General features: G+C 41.1%; 2 protein-coding genes across 2 annotated transcripts; both read right to left on the bottom strand.

Moving 5' to 3' along the window:
• Window positions 1-252: 252 nt before the first annotated feature.
• On the bottom strand, window positions 253-5,413 carry LOC101657181 (lysozyme C). Its single transcript, XM_004700458.2, has 4 exons — window positions 5,278-5,413; window positions 2,724-2,888; window positions 1,283-1,361; window positions 253-562 (listed from the first exon to the last, which is right to left on the bottom strand). The coding sequence occupies exons 1-4, from the start codon at window positions 5,411-5,413 to the stop codon at window positions 496-498; spliced, it is 447 nt and encodes a 148-aa protein (XP_004700515.1). The 3' UTR covers window positions 253-495.
• Window positions 5,414-9,234: 3,821 nt separating this feature from the next.
• Window positions 9,235-14,278, bottom strand: LOC101656872 (lysozyme C-like). The gene is made up of 4 exons (XM_004700457.2): window positions 14,136-14,278; window positions 11,706-11,870; window positions 10,265-10,343; window positions 9,235-9,544 (listed from the first exon to the last, which is right to left on the bottom strand). The coding sequence occupies exons 1-4, from the start codon at window positions 14,269-14,271 to the stop codon at window positions 9,478-9,480; spliced, it is 447 nt and encodes a 148-aa protein (XP_004700514.1). The 5' UTR covers window positions 14,272-14,278; the 3' UTR covers window positions 9,235-9,477.
• Between the last annotated feature and the right edge of the window lie 3,287 nt (window positions 14,279-17,565).

Here is a 17,565-nt window from a genome sequence, read left to right on the forward strand (position 1 = left end):
CATTATTTGTTGGGAAACTCTAAACCAGAGGCTACACACTTCATGGAAACAACATTCTTCACCCGGGCAGCCTTCCCCTTTGCTATCTGGCATGCCCAACAGTGGAAGGCAGCGCAGGTCTACACGGCGGGGGTTCCGTCTGAGGTCAGTCTGTCTTAAGGCAGTCTTTTATTACGTTTTCATCTCATATTGTGGCTTAACGATATTACGCAAGATTAAGCCTGGGTTAAAGAACTGAATCTATCAAAGATGTGTTTGTTAACCAAGATTTTAGATTCATTTTTATCAGCATGAGTTCTTTTAAGCAAACTGGAAAAGGTGTGGGCATATCATATCAAATAATACACACATTATAAATCATTAAGCGGCTTAGGGTGAAGCCTTGCTTCCTTGTTTGATGAGGAAAGAATCGTGGTGTGGCCTTTTACTTATTATTCGCTACTTCCTTCATTTGAAAAGGAGACAAGGATGAGCTGAAGATGGAGAGGTGCACAGTTAGACGCCACAGCCTCGTACATACTCAGTGAGATCCCGGTTCTGACAACGGTTTCTCCAAGCCACCCTGTAACAAAAGGGAAAACAAATCATGAAAGGCTTAAGGTCTCTTCATCGTAATACACATCCTTCCAATTTTATCATGGAGGAAAGTATTTTTCTCAATAAATAAAATATCGTCTATGCACAGAATCAGGTATTACTGTCTATTGAAGGCAGCTATGCAGACAAAGTGCTCCATTCCTTCCCTAGCCCTCCCCAGAGCATGAGAGTGCAGAATTCACACGGGGAGCTGTGTGCTTTCCACATCAAGTCGTGCAAGGGCAACACCCATGTTCTTTCTCTGAAAGCAAATTTAAGTTTCGACAAGTATGTAGATGGTGAAGAGTCTTAAAAACTCTAGAACTCCCTGAAATAAATTGATGAGGCAGAGAGTAAGATTCTGAGTTTGTTATGGTAGATAATTTCTTTAAATATTGAGACATTCATTTGTTCTGCACAAACCTAAAGGATTCTCTGCAGCATAGTTTGGCCTTTGAAATTCAGCTCTCTGCACATATCAATAACCACTCCGCACCCCCCAAATAAAACCCAAACACTCCACGCCCTTGAGTCTTTTTGACTCATGCAGATCATACACAGAGTTTCTGAGGCTGTAAATCTCTACAGGAGCAGGCGGCCTCATCTTCTCCCTTGGAGTGGCTCGTTGGGCATGCACAGCCCGCTTGTGCTTAGTAGACCAATGCTTACCCGCCACCATTCACTCCTTTAACACCTGAAAACATACCATGCTCTAATGCCCTGTGGATCACGGACAACCCTCTTCGCACATGCTACAGCTTGAGTGATGTCATCTTGTAGCAAAACTGAAATAGAAGAGATGAGACATCAAACAACTTTGATGGAAATCTTACTATACACTTATGTGTAGATAGCTTACTCGACTGGGCTGAGGAAAGAACACCATACAAGCATTCAATTATCTGAGAATGGGGGAAGATTTCTCTTCATACCATCCCATCTGGCAAAAAACAAAGCGTTCTGTTTATCATTTATGAAACTTTTAAAAAGTTCTGAATTATTCAATAATACAGTCATACAGTCCTGTGTGACTTGTGCAATATTTAATAAGACAGCCTGGTAATTTTTTATATAGACATACAATTTCTAGGAAATCACTCAAGAAATAGTAGGGATCCAAGGGCTTAAATAGAAAGTAAATGTCTAGAAAATGATGATGGCAACAAATGTACAAATATGCTATCAATTGATGGATGGAATGTTATAAAAGCTGTAATAGCCCCCAATAAAATGACATTTTTTTAAAAAGGAAAGAAATAGCAGGAGTAAATCCAAAGGTTTGGAGAAGGATTTTCATAGTAATTTACAAAAAGGAAAAGTGAAATTATTTAAGTATCTCCAACAGGAGTTGAATGAATAAACAGTGAAATATCTGTGTGATGAAATTCTATTCATCTTTCAAATATGGTAATATGCCTTACCACAGAGCTCACTTTAAACAATAAAAAGAGAAAAAAGAAGCAAACCCTAGGCATCAAGTCCAACCCCACTGAACGGAGCAGCCCTGCTCCGCAGGGTCTCAGAGACTGTGAGTCTGCACAGGTGCAGACAGCTCTTCTGGGTAGCAGCTCAGCACTCAACTCACGGTGCCACCACAGCTCCATAAACAATTAAAAGCATATTGTAAAGCAGTAGACAATTTCATTTTCACAAGAAATTGTTGACATATATATATGTGTGTAACCGTGCACATGATACAGCTTTACATTCATTTACATGAATGATACATAGTACAGAAAAATATATACCCAAAGTAAATCATGATTAACTATGTAATTTTGCTTCTTAGTTTTTCCTAATATTTATTCAATGGCCATAGATGATTATAGAAGTCCAAAAAGTTAAAACTAGATTTAAAAACTATTCTAAACGTAATCTTCTCTATTAGAGATTTAAGATTTTAAAATATACTCATATTGATTTTGTAGGACTTATTTGTTATACTATGCATTAAACATCTTTATATTATTTTACATGAGATCAACCAAATATTTTTTAATCCACAAAAATCAATAAATTCCCTTGAGTTTGAGCTGGAGTTCTTCTGTGTCCCTGATAAGCCCTTCAAGCCTCTCACATTGGCACTGAATCTCTGGGAAGTATAACCAGATGTGTCCTGTGCACCACTCAGCCTTAACTAGTCTTACCGTTGCAGGATATGCGGCAGGCATTAACTGCTCTTGGGGTTTTGCCATCATTGCACCAGTAGCGGCTATTGATCTGAAAAATTCCATAGTCTGTGCTTTTGTCACCACGATTGTAGTTTGTAACTCGGGTATTATAACCACTCTCCCATTTGATCAAGCACATCCCTGAAAAGTAATAAGGAAGCAATACCAAATCACTCACACTGTATGTATAAAGATGTATTCAACTTGCAAAATATCTTAATACTTCAGCATTTTTCAAAGAGACAACCCCCGATCCCCCCCCTCCATCCCACCACTACGGGGTGGATTCTACCCATAATAACTCAGGGTAGGGGTTTCTGAGACGGTAAGTCTTCTTCAGATAGCCTCATATTTCCCCCTCAGTTGGGCTGGTTGGTTTGAACCAATGAGTTTGTTGTTCACAGTGTCACACTCAACACACGAAGCCACGCCCGTTCCTCTTACTGTTAAATGGTCCTCTATCAAGATTCTTTATTGTCATTCAGGTAATTTTATGACTAATGGAACAAGAAAACATACTTTTAAAACTAGAAAAGTTCTTCCATTATTTTTCTCCTCTGCAAACTCCTCAGGCACCCTAGTGGTGCCGTGGGTCAAGTGCCCGGCAGGGAACTCCGAAGTTTGCAGTTGAAACACACCAGCTACTCCTTGGGAGAAAGCTGAGGCTGTCTGCTCCATCCAGGTTTATAACCTCAGGAGCCCTACGGTGCACTACTACTTGGTCCTATGAGTCTCTCTGAGTTAGAATGGACTTGATAGCAGTGTATTCGGATCCCTCAGGCAACGGTCAGCCTAGAACAGAAGAGACTAGGCCAGAGTTGCTTAGGGGATCTCCTAAATGTGCACTTCATGGGCACCCTGTGCATATCAGAGTCCAACAGTGTTGCACAGGGTTCTGAACGACTGTGTTTTCTCCCAAGGCACCTCTGAGTGGACCCCCACCCCCACCCTCTCAGTTAGCAGCTGAGGCCGTGACCCACTTGCACCACCCACGGATTCTTCAGCTGATGGACAAATGCTTTTGAGTAAAGAAATGAAGTATTTTCTGAGAGACAGACGATTCCATAAAATCCCCAAAGGGATGTTGAATGGCAATTCAGACGATACAACAGGAATATTTCATCCATAAATCATTAATTCACCTAATTATTCAAAACTAGTCACTGAGGGAAATATGTGAATTCCAACTGAAAAGTATAAAGTAACTTTTAATATAGGGCACCTTTTGAAGTATCTGGAATAAAATGAAAATTCATTAATCAAGTGAATAGAGTAACAAAAAATAGCATTAATGCCGGTTCCAGGGATCCTTATATAATACAATACCCAAGGACAATTGGAATCTGATTGCCTTTGTATTGGGAGCTCAACATCATTGATTAATGTTGTTATTAAAAATCCTATATCACGACTCACTGGCATTGAGTCAGTACTGAGTAATTGTGACCCTCTGTGCATTTCTGAGTCTGTGGCTGAATAGAAAGCCCTGTCTTTCTCCCTCAGAGTTTCTGATGGTTTTGAACTGCTGACTATGTGGATCGCAGACCAACGAATAGCCACTATACCACCAGAGCTCCTCATGTCACAGCAGAGGAGCTATAACAATATACTCTATCACTCTAGGCTCTCAGGAAGTAAATTACAAAATGAAAATGGCTAGAATCCATTGAGGGGTTGGCAGAGATGTTCCAGGCTCTCCATTGTCTCTTTTAAGTCAGCCGACTTGTGCCATGGAGCCTAAAGTAATGGGAAAATTCAGTAGAACTAGTACAATGGGTGTTCTTATGCCAAGAAAGGAAGAAATTTTGTCCTTTCATTCCCTTATTCCTGGATCTGCGGTCTCTCATTTTAAAGTAGCCAGTTTCTGTTTCAAACCATTGTAAGTATATGAAAAGGGAAATTCCATTTCACTAACAGCCCCTTGGTCATTGATTGAATTGCCGCCCCCCCCCACACCCCACAGTGTGTGTGTGTGTGTGTGTGTGTGTGTGTGTGTGTGTGTTAGCCTGCCCAGGCCATGGTTCAAGTGTCATGTCCCAATTTAGCCCTTACTTGAGTCACACTTTTGCCCTTACTTGAGTCACACTTTTGAACTTCTGAAAGATAACGGGGGAGAGAGACAGAGAAGCAAAGTGAGATTAGGGAGAACTAAGGACGTAATGACTTTTCAAGGAGAACCAAGAGTAGAGAGTATCCTTTGGACCCTAGAATCCCTGCAGTGAGGACATCCTAGACTTTGAGGGCCATTGATGCCAAGACACATGGGGAGCTCCAAGGAATGCTGGCCCACAGATGTTGAAAGGAGACAAAGACCTATCCCTAGAGCTGATACTTCAACCTGACCTTGAAGCCTCCTAAACTGTGTTTTATCTGGAAATGAATTTCTGTTTGTGATGGACTTCCATGTGTGGTATGTCTTTTATAGCAGCATTAGGCATCTAAGATACCGTCTTCAAATCCATCCTCTCCTACTGTTCTTCTCCCCCCAAATAACTACCATATGTGGAAATACAAAGGAGAGCCAACTTACAGTTTGCCAAGCTAATTCCCTTGTAGCCATCCATTCCAAGTTGTTTCAACCTTCTGGCCAGTTCACATCTTTCGTAGACCTTTCCCTGGACGGTGACAGAAAGGAAGAGAAACCCCAGAATAAGGAGCGCCTTCATGTTGACTGGGAAGTCGAACCACTCAACTGAGCAGGAGGGCCTAAACCCAGTATTTAACATCTTTTAACTTCCTTCTTTGCCTTTGAGGGCCCCACCCTTTGATATCAGTTGAAAACAGGAATGGTTTATTGATCAATAGACTTTAAAGGATTTCTTTTTGTGTTGGATTAAAGTGACCGGTGTCTTAAGTATTACCGACAAATATGATGCAATCCATGTGTTTAAACACTTGACTCAGGACGAATTCGGAATTTGAATTGTTTCCAAACCAGAAATGTTATTCTTTACTTTGAATTTGACCAATACTTAAAAAAAAAGTATTTTATATAACATAAACTGAGCCATTTATATGAATAACGATGAGTACAAGGAAGAAGAATATGTTCTAGAATTGAATGTGTCATAATTATACACCTCTTCTTGATATGATTGAATTATTGAATTGTATAACATGTCGATGAATGCTAATAAAATGGTCAAAAACAGTAATAAAAAGAGAGATGGATGGTGGGGTAGGAGATGCTGCCCTGCTATTAAAAGATATAGTGTCTGGGGTCTTAAAAGCTTGAATCCAAACAAGTGGCCATCTAGCAGGGAAGCAACAAAGCCCACATAGAAGAATCACACCAGCCTGAGTGATCATGAGGTATCCATGGGAACAGGCATCAGAAGTTCAAAATTAAATAACCTCACAGAGGTGATGGAGAGGAATCAAGGTGGAGACCCAGAGCTCATCTTTGGATAATTGGATGTTCCAGCACAGAGGGGGCTGCATGGAGCAGACAATGGAACTAGGCGGCAGCATAGTGCCAACGAAACACACAACACTCCTCTGGTTCTTTAATCCTTTGTCCCCCCCCAATATTATGATCTCAGTCCTACCTCACAAATCCTGCCAGACCAGAGTACATACTGCAACACAGATGAGAACTTTCAATACATAGAATTCAGGAAAGATAAACCCCCTCATCATCAGTCATGGGAGTAATAATTCCAGAAGGTAGCAGAAGGGAAGAGGGAAGGCGGGGATGCAGGGGAACGAATAGCAATAATAGCAGAATAACCCTCTCAAGGGGGACAAAGTCCAAGATAGTTGTTGAAGGGATAGAATGGGTAGTGTAAGATATGTATAAATAATAATACATATATATATACATCCCTTCTGTGTGGCCCTTCTGAGAGGGACTGTCCAATTAACTGGCAGGTGGGTTTGGGGTGCCCACTACATCTCCAACCTTTTACATTGATTTGATTGCTTGCTTATGAGCTTCTGATACTTTTCTCTGTCAACACCTCATGATCACACAGGCTGGTATGCTGCTTCCATGTGTCTTTACCGCTTCCCTGCTAGATGGCTGGTTATTTGACTACAGCCCCAGATGCCATATCTTTTAATAGCCGGGCACCGTCAGCTTTTTTCACCACACTTTCTTAGTCACCCATTTGTCTTCAGCAATCGATCGTGCTAGGAAAGAACAAACCATCTTAGTACTGTGGTCAGATTTAAGTAGCAGCCCAAAGTCCATCTACTTCCTTGTTGCATTTGCATTTATATACATATATAAAGAAATATACCAATATTTAAATAATTGTATATTTATATATTTGCATATAAACATATGTGTGTATAGCTCTATATATGGTTTCTTTCTTCTTCTTTTTACTTTCCTCCTGCCCCACTATAATGTTGACCCATGGTTCACCTCACAGGAATTTCTGTCAAATACAATTCCATTGATCAGACACAACCAGAAAAGCTACATCTCCTCACCATCTATTTCAGAACCCCTTACTCTTCCCCTGTACCTGTCTTTATTGGCTCAAGACTCTCCTCCCTCCACCTCCTTCCCTCCCATGCCCCCCAGGCACCATCCCCTGTTGTCATCTTCCAGGATTGCCTATCCGAGCTATCTCGCATAGGTTAAACACAGGAAACAAAACCAACACACAAAAAGGAACACCCAGGTAGTCACAAGCCGGTCATAGATCCTGACACAGAGCAGATGAATATCTCTGTTAAGTAGCGAGAAGGACCTGTTATAAGCCATCAGTCCAGTCCCCTTTTCTTTCAGGGATACACATCGCGGGTCCCCTAACCTGACAACACATACACCCTTTTGTTTTTCAGCATTCTTGTCCAAAAAGCGTGCATCCGAAAAGTCCCCATTGCTATTCCTGCTGTCTAGGATGGAGGAGACTAGTCCCCATGCCCCAACCCCCTTACATTTTAGACTTTCAGTGTGGTCCCCTTGTGCAGTAATCCCCAACCAGTTCAGATGGGGTGCCAGTACTGCCCACCCCCCGCCACCATCCCAGGTCTGAAGTATATAATCGTGATTTCCCATGATGCTCCCATGTGTTCCACAGGAGTACTGTCTCAGTTGGGTTTTCTGGGCTGAAGGTGCTGAGTCAGAATTGACTTATAGCAGCTTAGTGCTGTTTTTGTAAAACAATGACTGACCAAAGTCCTTCCCAGACTTTTGTCGCACAGAGCTACTTTGTGAATTTGCCTCGTTCACCTTGTTAAATTGGGAGCCCCGGTGTCACATTGGGTTGCTTACTGCAAGGTCAGCAGTTTGAAACCACCAGCTGCTCCCCAGGAGAGAGATGAGGCTTTCTCCTCCTGAAAGGAGGTACATTCTCACAAACCCACAGGGGCAGTTCTGTCCTGCACTACAGATTCACTATGAGTTGGCATCGACTCACCATTGGAAGTGAGCGAGTTTTTTGGAACCTCTCAGGTAGGAGCAGGCAGCATATTCCTTATGCTACCCAGGTGACAGTGAGCAAAAGGCTAAAAATCATTCCTGCCCTGCTCCTAATGGGAGCAGTGGTTCAGCGTGGTGTATCGCAGCTATAATGGTGCTGGTGTTGGTGGAGAAGGGCTGCAGCAGCCGAAAGAGAAGGAGTGGAGTCTGAATGGGGAGAAGAAGCTGTCTAGGCTCTCAGTGCAATGCCAGGCTGGAGAGGACATGGGAGACTGGAGGTGTGAGGGAAAGTACAGGGACGCTGAAGGGAGAGGAGGAGAAGTAGCTAGTCAAAGCTATTTTGGAGAGTGGGAACGCCAAAGGAAGCGGTGCAGAGACATGGCCAAGGTGGCCGGGCAACTGTGAGTGTTGGTTTGATCTTTGCGCTTATGCATTTCAAGTGAGCACTGCTGGCAGGCAGGCGGCCTATGGAGTTTTCTGCAGTCATCTCCAGTTGCTTCGGTACAAGTGTGGATACAGGAAAGATATTCAGGACATCAATTTTTTCCTTCAGAGACTTTAGAGAGGTCTTAAAGGGACACAGACTGTGAGTTACAAAGTCTTTATTCATCATTTTGCGTTTCTTACCGACAGGCATAATTTCACACACGTGGTTAACTAGCCATTACCTCAGAAGCTGCAAACTCATCTGCCTCCTGAATTGAGACTTGATGCATGAATCGACACTATCAAAATTGAAGAGTGGCAATACTTTATCTACTCTTCCCGGATAGTCCTTCCTGACCTGTGAGATGCATGTGAGGATTTTTTAAAGGACCTTGGTAGACTGAAGTATAAGTTGTGAGTCTGCTTGTGAAGCTCCATTATTTGTTGGGAAACTCTAAACCAGAGGCTACACACTTCATGGAAACAACATTCTTCACCCGGGCAGCCTTCCCCTTTGCTATCTGGCATGCCCAACAGTGGAAGGCAGCGCAGGTCTACACGGCGGGGGTTCCGTCTGAGGTCAGTCTGTCTTAAGGCAGTCTTTTATTACGTTTTCATCTCATATTGTGGCTTAACGATATTACGCAAGATTAAGCCTGGGTTAAAGAACTGAATCTATCAAAGATGTGTTTGTTAACCAAGATTTTAGATTCATTTTTATCAGCATGAGTTCTTTTAAGCAAACTGGAAAAGGTGTGGGCATATCATATCAAATAATACACACATTATAAATCATTAAGCGGCTTAGGGTGAAGCCTTGCTTCCTTGTTTGATGAGGAAAGAATCGTGGTGTGGCCTTTTACTTATTATTCGCTACTTCCTTCATTTGAAAAGGAGACAAGGATGAGCTGAAGATGGAGAGGTGCACAGTTAGACGCCACAGCCTCGTACATACTCAGTGAGATCCCGGTTCTGACAACGGTTTCTCCAAGCCACCCTGTAACAAAAGGGAAAACAAATCATGAAAGGCTTAAGGTCTCTTCATCGTAATACACATCCTTCCAATTTTATCATGGAGGAAAGTATTTTTCTCAATAAATAAAATATCGTCTATGCACAGAATCAGGTATTACTGTCTATTGAAGGCAGCTATGCAGACAAAGTGCTCCATTCCTTCCCTAGCCCTCCCCAGAGCATGAGAGTGCAGAATTCACACGGGGAGCTGTGTGCTTTCCACATCAAGTCGTGCAAGGGCAACACCCATGTTCTTTCTCTGAAAGCAAATTTAAGTTTCGACAAGTATGTAGATGGTGAAGAGTCTTAAAAACTCTAGAACTCCCTGAAATAAATTGATGAGGCAGAGAGTAAGATTCTGAGTTTGTTATGGTAGATAATTTCTTTAAATATTGAGACATTCATTTGTTCTGCACAAACCTAAAGGATTCTCTGCAGCATAGTTTGGCCTTTGAAATTCAGCTCTCTGCACATATCAATAACCACTCCGCACCCCCCAAATAAAACCCAAACACTCCACGCCCTTGAGTCTTTTTGACTCATGCAGATCATACACAGAGTTTCTGAGGCTGTAAATCTCTACAGGAGCAGGCGGCCTCATCTTCTCCCTTGGAGTGGCTCGTTGGGCATGCACAGCCCGCTTGTGCTTAGTAGACCAATGCTTACCCGCCACCATTCACTCCTTTAACACCTGAAAACATACCATGCTCTAATGCCCTGTGGATCACGGACAACCCTCTTCGCACATGCTACAGCTTGAGTGATGTCATCTTGTAGCAAAACTGAAATAGAAGAGATGAGACATCAAACAACTTTGATGGAAATCTTACTATACACTTATGTGTAGATAGCTTACTCGACTGGGCTGAGGAAAGAACACCATACAAGCATTCAATTATCTGAGAATGGGGGAAGATTTCTCTTCATACCATCCCATCTGGCAAAAAACAAAGCGTTCTGTTTATCATTTATGAAACTTTTAAAAAGTTCTGAATTATTCAATAATACAGTCATACAGTCCTGTGTGACTTGTGCAATATTTAATAAGACAGCCTGGTAATTTTTTATATAGACATACAATTTCTAGGAAATCACTCAAGAAATAGTAGGGATCCAAGGGCTTAAATAGAAAGTAAATGTCTAGAAAATGATGATGGCAACAAATGTACAAATATGCTATCAATTGATGGATGGAATGTTATAAAAGCTGTAATAGCCCCCAATAAAATGACATTTTTTTAAAAAGGAAAGAAATAGCAGGAGTAAATCCAAAGGTTTGGAGAAGGATTTTCATAGTAATTTACAAAAAGGAAAAGTGAAATTATTTAAGTATCTCCAACAGGAGTTGAATGAATAAACAGTGAAATATCTGTGTGATGAAATTCTATTCATCTTTCAAATATGGTAATATGCCTTACCACAGAGCTCACTTTAAACAATAAAAAGAGAAAAAAGAAGCAAACCCTAGGCATCAAGTCCAACCCCACTGAACGGAGCAGCCCTGCTCCGCAGGGTCTCAGAGACTGTGAGTCTGCACAGGTGCAGACAGCTCTTCTGGGTAGCAGCTCAGCACTCAACTCACGGTGCCACCACAGCTCCATAAACAATTAAAAGCATATTGTAAAGCAGTAGACAATTTCATTTTCACAAGAAATTGTTGACATATATATATGTGTGTAACCGTGCACATGATACAGCTTTACATTCATTTACATGAATGATACATAGTACAGAAAAATATATACCCAAAGTAAATCATGATTAACTATGTAATTTTGCTTCTTAGTTTTTCCTAATATTTATTCAATGGCCATAGATGATTATAGAAGTCCAAAAAGTTAAAACTAGATTTAAAAACTATTCTAAACGTAATCTTCTCTATTAGAGATTTAAGATTTTAAAATATACTCATATTGATTTTGTAGGACTTATTTGTTATACTATGCATTAAACATCTTTATATTATTTTACATGAGATCAACCAAATATTTTTTAATCCACAAAAATCAATAAATTCCCTTGAGTTTGAGCTGGAGTTCTTCTGTGTCCCTGATAAGCCCTTCCAGCCTCTCACATTGGCACTGAATCTCTGGGAAGTATAACCAGATGTGTCCTGTGCACCACTCAGCCTTAACTAGTCTTACCGTTGCAGGATATGCCGCAGGCATTAACTGCTCTTGGGGTTTTGCCATCATTGCACCAGTAACGGCTATTGATCTGAAAAATTCCATAGTCTGTGCTTTGGTCTCCACGATTGTAGTTTGTAGCACGGGTATTATAACCACTCTCCCATCTGGCCAAACACATCCCTGAAAAGTAATAAGAAGCAATACCAAATCACTCACACTGTATGTATAAAGATGTATTCAACTTGCAAAATATCTTAATACTTCAGCTTTTTTCAAAGAGACAAACCCCAAACCACCACCACCACCACCCCACTACGGGGTGGATTCTACCCATAATAACTCAGGGTAGGGGTTTCTGAGACGGTAAGTCTTCATCAGATAGCCTCATATTTCCCCCTCAGTTGGGCTGGTTGGTTTGAACCAATGAGTTTGTTGTTCACAGTGTCACACTCAACACACGAAGCCACGCCCGTTCCTCTTACTGTTAAATGGTCCTCTATCAAGATTCTTTATTGTCATTCAGGTAATTTTATTAGACTAATGGAACAAGAAAACATACTTTTAAAACTATAAAAGTTCTTCCATTGTTTTTCTCCTCTGCAAACTCCTCAGGCACCCTAGTGGTGCCGTGGGTCAAGTGCCCGGCAGGGAACTCCGAAGTTTGCAGTTGAAACACACCAACTACTCCTTGGGAGAAAGCTGAGGCTGTCTGCTCCAGGCAGGTTTATAACCTCAGGAGCCCTACGATGCACTACTACTTGGTCCTTTGAGTCTCTCTGAGTTAGAATGGACTTGATAGCAGTGTATTCGGATCCCTCAGGCAACGGTCAGCCTAGAACAGAAGAGACTAGGCCAGAGTTGCTTAGGGGATTTCCTAAATGTGCACTTCATGGGCACCCTGTGCATATCAGAGTCCGACAGTGTTACACAGGGTTCTGAACGACTGTGTTTTCTTCCAAGGCACCTCTGAGTGGACCCCCACCCCCACCCTCTCAGTTAGCAGCGGAGGCCGTGACCCACTTGCACCACCCACGGATTCTTCAGCTGATGGACAAATGCTTTTGAGTAAAGAAATGAAGTATTTTCTGAGAGACAGACGGTTCCATCAAATCCCCAAAGGGATGTTGAATGGCAAGTCAGATGATACAACAGAAATATTTCATCGATGAATCATTAATTCACTTAATTATTCAAAACTAGTCACTGAGGGGAAGTATGTGAATTCCAACTGAATAGTTTAAAGTTACATTTATTTAGGACACCTTTTGAAGTATCTGGAAGAAAATTAAAATTCATTAATCAGGTGAATAAGAATTAAAACAAAAGAAAACATTCTTTCATGTTGGGTCCAGGGATTCTTATATAATACAATTCCTAAGGACAAATGAAATCTGATTGCCTTTGTATTGGCAGCTCAACATCATTTTTAATGTTATTATTAAAAATCCTATGTCATGACTCACTCAAACTCACTGGCATTGAGTCAGTACTGAGTAATTGTGATCCTTTGTGCATTTCTGAGTCTGAGGCTGAATAGAAAACCCCATCTTTCTCCCTCAGAGCTGCTGGTAGTTTTGAACTGCTGACCATGTGGATCGCAGTTCAATGAGTAACCACTATGCCACCAGGGCTCCTTAAGTCATAGCAGGGGAGCTATAACAATAAACCCCATCACTCTAGGCTCTCAGGAAGTAAATTACAAAATGAAAATGGCTAGAATCCATTGAGGGGTTGGCAGAGATGTTCCAGGCTCTCCATTGTCTCTTTTAAGTCAGCCGACTTGTGCCATGGAGCCTGAAGTAATTGGCAAATTCAGTAGAACTAGTACAATGGGTGCTCTTACACAAAGAAAGGAAGGGATTTTGTCCTCTCATTCCCTTATTCCTGAATCTGCTGTCTCTTGTTTTAAAGAATCCATTTTGTGTTTTTAACCATTGTTTATGTATATGAAAAGAAAAAGCCCATTCATTAACAGCCCCTTGGTCATTGGCTATTTGAGTCACACTTTTGAACTTATAAGTGAGAATAGGAGAGAGACAGGAGCAAAGTGGGGATTAGGGAGAACTAAGAACCTAACAACTTACCAAGAAAAGAAGAACCAGGGGTAGAGAGTATCCTTTGGACCCTAGACCCCCTGTACTGAGAACATCCTAGACATTGAGGGCCGTTGACGCCAAGACACATGGGGAGCTCCAAGGAATGCTGGACCACAGATGTTGAAAGGAGACAAAGACCGGTCCCTAGAGCTGACACTTCAACTTGACCTTGAAACCTCCTAAACTGTGATAAAATAAATTTCTCCTTGTGATGGCCTTCCAAGTGTGGTATTTCTTCTATAGCATCATTAGACATCTGAGATACCTTCTTAAGATCCATCCTCTCCTACTTTTTCTTTCTCTTCACCCCCCAGTAACTATGTGGAAATACAAAGGAGAGCCAACTTACAGTTTGCCAAGCTAATTCTCTCGTAGCCATCCATTCCAAGTTGTTTCATCCTTCTGGCTAGTTCACATCTTTCATAGACCTTTCCCTGGATGGTGACCAAAAGGAAGAGAAACCCCAGAATAAGGAGCGCCTTCATGTTGACTGGGAAGTCAAACCACTCAACTGAGCAGGAGGACCTAAGCCCTGTATTTAACATCTTTTAACTTCCTTCTTTGCCTTGGAGGGCCCCACCACTTGAACTCTGTTGAAAAAGGAGTGGTTTATTGGTCAATAGACTTTAAAGGATTTCTTTTTGTGTTTGAAGAAAGAGACCCTGGTGTCTTAAGAATTACCAATAAAAATGATAAAATTTATAAAATTATGAAATCACTGTGTTTAAGCACATGGCTCAGGAAGAAATGGGAAGTTGAATTGTTTCCAAACCAGAAAATTTTTCTTTCACTTTGAATTTGACCAGCACTAAAAAAAAAGAAAAGATGTGTTTTATATAACATAGACTGAGTCCTTTACACAAATGACATTGAGTGCAAGGAAGAAGAGTGTGTTCTAGAATTGAATGTGTCCTAGTTGTACAACTTTTCTTGATATGATTGAGTTATTGAATTGTATAACATGTGGATAAGTGCTAATAAAATGGTAAAAATTAATGATAAATATAATGTGATCCCTCATCTTTGAATAACATTCCTTTTAATGAAATTGTGGGCATTTAGGTTTTGTATTCATGTTTTTCTTAAATGATGAATACAAAATAATATGTATTCATCATTTAAGAAAAAATATGTACTTTTCCATCAATGAACATGAAGACAAAAACCTATTCTCAAAACTCACGGCCTTGAGTCATTTCCCACTCACAGCCCTACAAGACAGTAGAACTGCCTCCATAGGTGTCTGAAACTGTCAGTCATCCTGGGAGGAGAAAGCCTCCTCGTTCTCCCATCGGTGGTTTTGTACTGCTGACCTTGCAGTTAGCAGCCCAACTTGTAACCTACCACTCCACCAGGCTCCTTTGTGAAATGTAATTTCAGTGGCTACATGGCATGATCTTATGTTGCTTTACCACTGCTCTATTCTAGATATTTCTTGGCACTATTACAATTTTTTAAAACTAATGTAAATCCAATGATTTTTATAGTTACAAATAAATAAGATGATTTGGAACAATGTTCCAACTTCCTTTTTCACAGGGCTTTGCCTCTCCTTTCCTGTTAAAAAGTAAAGGACTTTATAAATCAAATATACCCAGATATATATGTTCAACTAAGTGCGACTTTTGAAAATAATTGTCTTCCAAGGCTGTGTGCATGTGTTAGGACAATTCTGTACATGCTTTTTAGAAGTTGCTGCGAGAGATCAAAAAGAATTGTCTTCCTGGACCTGCTTGTGAAGACAACGAAAACTATGAGCCACATGAAATATCTTCACTCGGGTAGGGAAGAAAAGAGACCTCAAATCCAATGTTAAGTCTCAAACAAGACAAAGACAAAGACAATCCATCTGTAGGAGGAAAAGCATAGGCAGAGGCCACCATGGCATCTAAAGAGTTACAGAGACATGGCCACTTTAAGAGAACATGATAGTATAAGGGTTTGGTAGTTACAGAATCTGGTGTCAATTCGGGACTTGAAAGGATTAAGAGTAAATGGGTGGAGTCTAGTCTGTCAATCGGGTCATAGCCAATGAGGCCTCTGTGTGGGCATAGCCTTCTCCTGAGAATTCTGGGAACTCCTGTATTTCCTCCTTGGAGGCGGGAGACATGTCTCTGCTCACTTCCTGCAAGACATGCCTGAGGAGAAGCCACATGGACTCACCCTGAAACAGCCCTGGGAACTACAGGAGCCACATGGAGACCCCTGCTAGTGCTGAGATGCTTCTACAGCCACTGACTTCCCACCCACTGGCCTGTGATCTTCTACATTCAGCATCATTGCATGTGTTTGTGGGTCTGAAGAGGAGTTTATAGATTGGCATGGGACATATGGTCTAATATCAGACTTATGGACTTGATCTGGACTGGGCTGGGATGTTTTCTCAATATTCACCTGCTCTTGTATATAAAGCTCTATCTTATACACTTATGAGTCTCCCTGGATTTGTTTCTCTACTCTACCTGGACTAACACAAAGGGAAATTGGTGGCAGATCAACATATCACAATTGCAGGAGGTTCCAACAACTTTATTGGCAGATATTTCACATATTGTACAATCATACTAGCACATCAAGAAGAGATCTACAATCATCACCACAATCAGTTTTAGAACATTTTCTTCAGTCTGTACTCATTGTTGTTAGTTCCTTCTCTTGTACATAGGATTGCTGAGTGGCAGCACACTCCCCAGCACTGAGCAACACTTAAAACCTCCACAGACTTCTTTTTACTCAGCTTATTGTTTCTTATAGCGTCCTTACTTATTCGATGATATGATCTTTTCTCTACCTCTGGGAATTCACAATAGTTTACCTTGTATTTTGTTTGACTTCATTTTGCCTCTGCTTCTCTTGAGCTTCTTTTCTCTTTCCCAGTACTGACTTTTATCAAGGGGCTGCACTCCCCTTGGATAACACAGGCTGATGTATTTCTTCCATGTGGACATAGTTGATGCCTCACTTAGATGGCCTCATTTAGATGCCTCGTTTAAAGACAAGCCTGTAAGACCCAGATGCTATTCTTTCTGATATCCAGACACCATCTAGTCTCTTCACTACACTTCAGTGATCTCTTCATGAAGTTGAGCATCAAGTAAAGCCATGTCATAAGAACTAATTGTTCTTAGATTGGGGCTAGAATTAAGTGAAAGCCCCAAATCCATTCATGTATTTGTGGTTTATATGTGCCTCTGGCTCACCTTACAGACATCATTGTCATTTTTATGGCCTAGAACATTCTCAAGCATCCCTCTGGTGCATCATTTCCACTGCCGTCAAGTCACTGCTGACTCATGATGACCCATAGGGCAGAGTAGAACTGCCCCTGGGAGTCTCTGAGCTTGCAAATCTTCATAGGAGTAGAAAGCCTTATCCTTCCCCTGCAGAGGTAGTTGATGATTTCAAATTACTGACTTTGGGTTTAGTAATCCAATGGGTAGCCACTATGCATTGATAGTGTCATTAGTTTAGCCAATGGTGTAGAATTTTATAACACTGCTGAGAAAAGGAAATTATATGAGTATAGACCAGCTATGAGCTACAATACATGAACTGTGGTGTACAGATTAAGCTCCTAAGTGACAGGACATTATTTACACAAATAATGGAAGTTGATGATAAGGCAAATTTTCCAATAATATTCATTCACAGAAGCAGCAGAGCCATATTTACTAGGTTAATATGTGCTGTGAGGAAGCACAGAGGGCTTTAAAATCTTAAGTATATGATAGTTTTGGGACTATTCTTTTTTTTTTTTAAACATTTTATTAGGGGCTCAT

This window comes from Echinops telfairi, unplaced genomic scaffold (assembly GCF_000313985.2).
Source record: "Echinops telfairi isolate 266 unplaced genomic scaffold, ASM31398v2 ScPeMD7_2;HRSCAF=8, whole genome shotgun sequence".
In the NCBI taxonomy this organism is placed as follows: Eukaryota; Metazoa; Chordata; class Mammalia; order Afrosoricida; family Tenrecidae; genus Echinops; species Echinops telfairi.